This window comes from Emydura macquarii, unplaced genomic scaffold, assembly GCF_026122565.2.
Source record: "Emydura macquarii macquarii isolate MOO-44397 ecotype Brisbane River unplaced genomic scaffold, CSIRO-AGI_Emac_v2 contig_3692, whole genome shotgun sequence".
Lineage (NCBI taxonomy): Eukaryota > Metazoa > Chordata > Testudines > Chelidae > Emydura > Emydura macquarii.
Genome location: NW_027133829.1, coordinates 9,367,618 through 9,373,617, shown reverse-complemented (window position 1 = coordinate 9,373,617; position 6,000 = coordinate 9,367,618). Strand labels below are relative to the sequence as shown.

Sequence of the window (6,000 nt, the reverse complement as noted above, 5' to 3'; positions counted from 1 at the left end):
GATATTGTCAGGTTATGTGTATTGTTTCTCTAAATCTGTAGCAATCTGCCTGGGAAGACTGAGGCTTGGGAAGGCTGTAGGCCGAGCTCTACCGTAAAGCAGAGAGAAACAGAGGCGCTTTAGGATTAGCATTGCATTGCTTATTCTAGTAAAGGTCCATGCTCAGCATTGGAAGAAAGAGATGCTATCTAGGATTCTTTGCCACTGGCACGTGACGGTGTCAAAGATGAACTCATTCTGGACCAGGATCAATAACAGGGAAAGAAAACGGCCAAAGTTCAGTCCTTCCCAGCCCTTTGGGTTTGACAAGCCCATGGACTGGCCTGAATGAAAGAAGCATCACCGAATCCCAACCACGATGAAGCTCAATGCAGAGAGCGGAGAAATACAGATCAGCTCATTATGGTCACCTGGTGAGAAAAGCTAGAAATATTTCTAAATCATGTATCTTTGCCCAGGAAAGAGATAAGAATAATGATGAGATCACTCCTAAAATCTGGCATGAGCATTTAATTCCAAAAAGGATTTGGCTACAGGGACACTTACCGTGTTGCCTACTCTCACAATTTTATCCCGACTCTCATGATATCTGTGGGTTTCTTTTCCATAAAGCCCCAGCTCCCAGATTCATGTGATTCTATGAGACACTTAACTTTCACATTTTAGAAAAGGTAAGTTGTGGGCATCATAAACATGACCCAAGTGTAGCTCAAAGACTCCAAACACAGAAGTAAGATAAAAAGTAGCCAAACTTCATTATTTTGTTTTCGGTCTCACGATTTTGAAGCCAATCTCATAGTCTTTTGGGGGGTGACTCATGATTTTGGAACACTTAGGTTGGCCAGTGTTAGATTGCATTTCTCGAGGGGTGTAGAAAGTGTGGAGGCTTTTATAAGGCTGTATGCAAACCTGTAAGACTCTGATATCCTTATGAACCAATAACTCTAGAAACAGTGCACACAGCCCTACAAACTGCTAGCTGAAAAATCTGTATTGTTGGCAATACATGAAGCACACAGAACCCAGTCTGGCTTTCAGATCCCAGGCTGAGTTTGCAGGGTGGGCAGCTAGAAAAACCACCTCTTTTCCTGTAGACTGAACTGCTTTAATTGCACACAACATAGTCCAGGGCGTAGGACATTAGGCTGAGACTTGGGAGACCTGGCATTCAATTCCTCACTCTGCCACAGACTCCCTGCATGACCCTGGGTAAGTCACTTGGACCCAGATCCTCCGAGATATTTAGGCTCATAACTTCTATAGAAATCCCTTTGAGGATCTAGGCCTTTGTCCCTCTGTGCCTCAGTTCCCCATCTGTAAAATGGGGGAATCCCTGTTGCACAGGGGTGTTGTAAGGGTAAATATATGAACAACTGTGAGACCCTCAGGCCCAGATCCCCAGAGGGATTTAAGCACCTAATTCACGTCGATTTCAATGGGAGTCATATGCCTACGAGTATGTCTACACAGCCTGCAGCAGCAAGCCTCTGAGCTGGAGCTGACAGCCTTGGGCTTGCACTACCATGCTAAAAATAGTGAAGCTCAGAGACTTGCTGCCGTTGGCTGCATAGACGCGCTGTACGTGCCTTAGAGGATCTGGGCCTCAGACACGACAGGAACGGGCTAGACATGATAGATAGATGCATGACCGTGCCCCTTTCCAGCGCAGAACAACGAGAGTTCTGTGGCACCTTAAAGACTAACAGATTTATTTGGGCATAAGCTTTCGTGGTCAGAAACCCGCTTCATCAGATGCATTCCAGAGCAGGACGTTTGATGCACCGGAGCCCGGAGCCCCTGCCGCCTTGCACACCCTGCCTGCGCTACTCCAGTGGCATTTCACGCCGGCACGTCCCCCGCCTCCCATGCTAACCAGCCACACCTGGTTGTTCCCTGGGGGCTCTCCCACCCGTCTGCCCCTGTCCCCCCACTTGTCTTCCGCCCTGGATTGGAAGCTCTCTGGGGCAGCGGCTCTCTTTGTACAGCACCTAGCGCCGGGGTGGCTGAGGCTCCTGGGTGCTACAGGGTCACAGCCGTGGTGGGCCTAAGGCGTGGAGGGGAGGGAGGGAGGGAGGGTGAGAGAGAGAGAGAGAGAGAGAGGGAGGGAGAACGGTGGGGCCCGCCCCTCGCACACAGCCGGTGGCGCGGCCCCTTTAAGGCAGGCGGGAGGCCGGACGCGGCGGCGTTTCAATGTATCGAATTGTGGCGGTCACGTGGGGAGGGGCGGGGCCCGGGCTGGAGGCTGCAGCAGCGGCGCGCGGCCACGGGCGGGGGGAGGCGGCGCCAAGCAGCAGCAGCAGCAGCAGCAGCGCGGCCCGGAGCGGCAGCAGCGAGCGAGCAGGCGATCGGTCGGGGGCTTGGGGCCGCCCCCCAGCGCAGCCAGAGCCAGGCGAGGAGGACCCGGGACCCGCTCCAGCCCCATCGCCTCCCCGGGAGCCGCTTCGCTTCCACCCCCCCCCCAAAAAAAAACTCCCCCCCGAGGATTTGGGGGTGCAGCGCGCCCCTGTTCCATCGCCAGGACTCCCAGCGCGGGGGGCTCGTTCCTCCTGCCGCCAGGCAAAGGCGGCTCGGGGGCGGCGCGCGCCAGACTCCCCCCCCCCCCCCCTGCCACCACCGATCCGGAGCCACTTCGCTTCGCTTTGCACCTGGCCCGTGCCCGCCTCCCCCGTGCGGCGCGGCCGTCGCTCCGCTGAGCCCCCGGCTTCTGGTTTTTTTCCTCCTTCCGACCCATGGCCCGGCTGCCAGAACCCGCTGGCCCCGGCGCGTCCCTCCTGGCGGGCGTGTGAAACCGCGGCCGATCCCGCCGCAGCTCGGCTCTGGTGCGGGCTGTTGTCTGATTCCCATCGCGGGGAGGCGATTTGTTCCCCCCCCTTGCGTGTGGCAGAGTCTGGGGGGGGGGGGGGAGAAGAGAGAGAGAAGGGAAATCTCCGGAGCCCCTGTTCTGCCAGGTTATTCGGGGGGCGGGGGGGGAAGGACCCAGGTCTATTTTTACTAAATAGATTATTTATAAACCAGCGGCCACCCCCCAAGATGGCTGGAGGTGGCCGGGATGAGCGGCTTGGCTTTTTTTTGGTGGATCTGATGATCAAGCCAAAAGGCAGCCCCCGCCGCTGCTGCTAACCCGGACTCAATTCGGAGTGTCCCCCTCCATAAACTGACACATCAGGCGCAGACTTCGCAGGGTGGTGCCGTCTGCCGGATTGGGGTTTTGTTTTTTTTTTTTTAAATTGTTTTTATTACTTTTTTTTGTTTGTTTGTTTTTTAATCCACCCTTTTTTCTCCCCCTCTGGTTTTTTAAAATCCAAACGGAGAAAGGCAGCTCAAAATGGCTGAGGATTGACTAGATCCTGCTGGAATTGTACATTTCAGCGGTCTCCTTTAAGCCTCTCTCTCTCTCTCTCTCACCCCCTTTTTGCAGGCTGGATCTGAAAGGAGAAATAGCTTTCATGTCAGAGAGAAAACAGGGGGAAGGAGGGGGAAGGGCTCTTCATTAGCAGTTGAGAAATTCCTTTTCAGTTTGATCAAGGCATGCTGCTTTTCCTGCCAGCGGCCCAGCGCTCTCCCAGATATTGAGCTTTTATTTTATTTCATTGCTTCCACTTTTGGATGTTTTCCCTTGAATCCCGAAACAAGATTTTCTTTCTTAAAAATCTCTTCCCCAGTGAGAATTTCGAGCACAGGTTGATTTTTGTTTCTTGGGATTTTTTTTTCCTCTCCCAAACCTTCCCCCCCCCGCCCCCTTCTCCGTTCTCATTCCTGTTTGTGAAAGGAGGAAGAGGTTGGGAGGATTCCTTTGGCTCTGAGCTGGAATTTCATCTGAATGATTGACCCGTCTTCCTATTGAGCTCTTCCATCCAAGATCTCACTATTCCAAAGCAACCGAAAGAATTTTTTTTTTTTTGCTGCTCCTTGGTGCTGTTGAAAGAATCCAGTTCGTTGTTTCATTGTTTTTTAATCTTCCTACTTCCTCCCATTTGGATCTTAACGCTGATTTTTTTTTTAAAAAAAAAGACTAATTCCTAGCTCCCCTGAGGGAGAAAAGGAGGGGGAAAAAAATCAGGGGCAGTCTATTTTCTTGGGCTTCTAACCGGGTTGGTGGACAAAAGTCCCTTTAAAATATTGAATGTCAGTTGCAAACTGAAGAGGAGAAAAATCAAATCTGGAGTTCTAAATTTAGGAGGTTTATATGGAACTTGGACTCTGCTACTGGATTTTGTATGGATTTTTTTTCCCCCAACCTTTGGTAAGTTTCGATTCACCTTCTGGCATAAAAAAACCCCCTCAAACTCCTCCTAAGAGTTGGTAACATTGTGGGCTTTAAAGCCTGAAAGTTAGTTTGTTTTTTGTTTTTGTTTCAGCTGTTAACACCAGCCCTTAATCAAATCATATATATAAATTTTTGTTAGGATTTGAGTTTCCTAGAACTCTGTTCTGGGTTATTTTACTTTGAATTTTAGGATATACTGTCATTTTTATTTTTTTTATTTTATTTTATTTTTCAATAGCCGTTTACCGGGGGACTTCCCATTTCAGGGGGGAAAAGCCCACTCTCCATCTGCATCTGTAGATCAAACTGAAATAGTCAAAAGAGAGATTATAAATATATCCGCAGAAATGGCTGAAAATTGGAAGAACTGTTTCGAAGAGGAACTTATTTGTCCCATTTGCCTGCATGTCTTTGTGGAACCTGTTCAACTTCCTTGTAAGCACAATTTCTGCAGAGGCTGCATAGGGGAGGCGTGGGCCAAAGAGACTGGTTTAGTGCGCTGTCCGGAATGCAATCAGGCCTACAACCAGAAACCCAACCTGGAGAAGAACTTGAAGCTCACCAACATTGTGGAAAAGTTCAACTCCCTCAACCTGGAGAAGACCCCCACCATCTTGCACTGCGTCTTCTGCCGCAGGGGCCCCCCGCTGCCCGCCCAGAAGATCTGCCTGAGGTGTGAGGCCCCCTGCTGTCAATCTCACGTGCAGACGCACCTCCAGCAACCCTCCACGGCTCGGGGGCACCTCCTGGTGGAGGCGGAGGACGTCCGGGCCTGGAGCTGCCCGCAGCACAATGCCTACCGACTGTACCACTGTGAAGCGGAGCAGGTTGCCGTGTGCCAGTTCTGTTGCTACTACAGCGGGGCCCACCAGGGGCATTCGGTGTGTGACGTGGAAATCCGGCGCAACGAGATCAGGGTAAGTGGACCCTGGAGTCGTCCTTTTTCTCTTCTCCCCCCCCCCCCCTTTCTTTGAGGCGGTGGTTCTGTTGGCAGGGTGCCAGCGGTGTGCATGGCGCTGTCCAAGAGACAAGCAAAGGCAAGTAAATTCCTGCCCCGAGGAGATTCCAGTCTAAAAGGGGTGGGTCAGTGAATGTGCTATTGGGACCAGTGCTGGACTGGCCAGTGGGGCAAGGTCAAAGGACTCCTGGATCTCTTCCAATTGGAGAGTGGGATGGAAGGTAATAACTTCCACACATTTTCCATGCTGCATAATTGCGTCATGGAACCTTTACCTACTGCCCCATGGTGATTGTTTTAGGTCCGGGACTTCTACTCCAACGTGAAGATTCCAGATGCAAGCGGGCCCAATCAAATCGGAAACCTCCACCTGCCCTCCAAATTCAACCGGCTTCATAATCATTAGGGGAGGAATTTTCCACCTGTTCCCTGATCTAATGTATCTTTAATCCTCTGTTGTGCTGTTGAGGGTGTTTTTTTTTTTAAATTTAAAAGACCAGTGTTTATGTAGGACCTACACAAAATAACTCCTTGCACTGCGGCTCCTCTTTTTTGCTGATTCTGCAGCTGCCATTTGGTGTAATGCCCTGTTCCCAGCCCAGTGGTTTCAGTAGTGCTGGGGTAAAAATGAGGAAGTAAACAAAAGCAGACAGGAGAGAGACACGGTAATATCTTTTAGTGACCAACCTTCCTTGTCTCTCTCATATCCTGTGACCAGCATGGCTACAGAAGCATGTTAATTTCAAGCTCTGCTGGAAAGACCTAGTGGGAGGGG

The 6,000-nt window shown here is 51.0% G+C and overlaps 1 protein-coding gene across 1 annotated transcript in view; it reads left to right on the top strand.

Annotated features, from left to right (window-relative positions):
* Positions 1-3,122: 3,122 nt before the first annotated feature.
* The window catches only part of TRIM8 (tripartite motif containing 8), a 53,849-nt gene continuing 50,971 nt past the window's right edge, over positions 3,123-6,000 (top strand). Inside the window, exons 1-2 of the mRNA XM_067537261.1 lie at positions 3,123-4,243; positions 4,506-5,184. Coding sequence (XP_067393362.1) covers positions 4,218-4,243; positions 4,506-5,184 — 705 coding nt within the window. The 5' untranslated portion in view covers positions 3,123-4,217. The remainder of the gene's footprint in view (positions 4,244-4,505; positions 5,185-6,000) is intronic.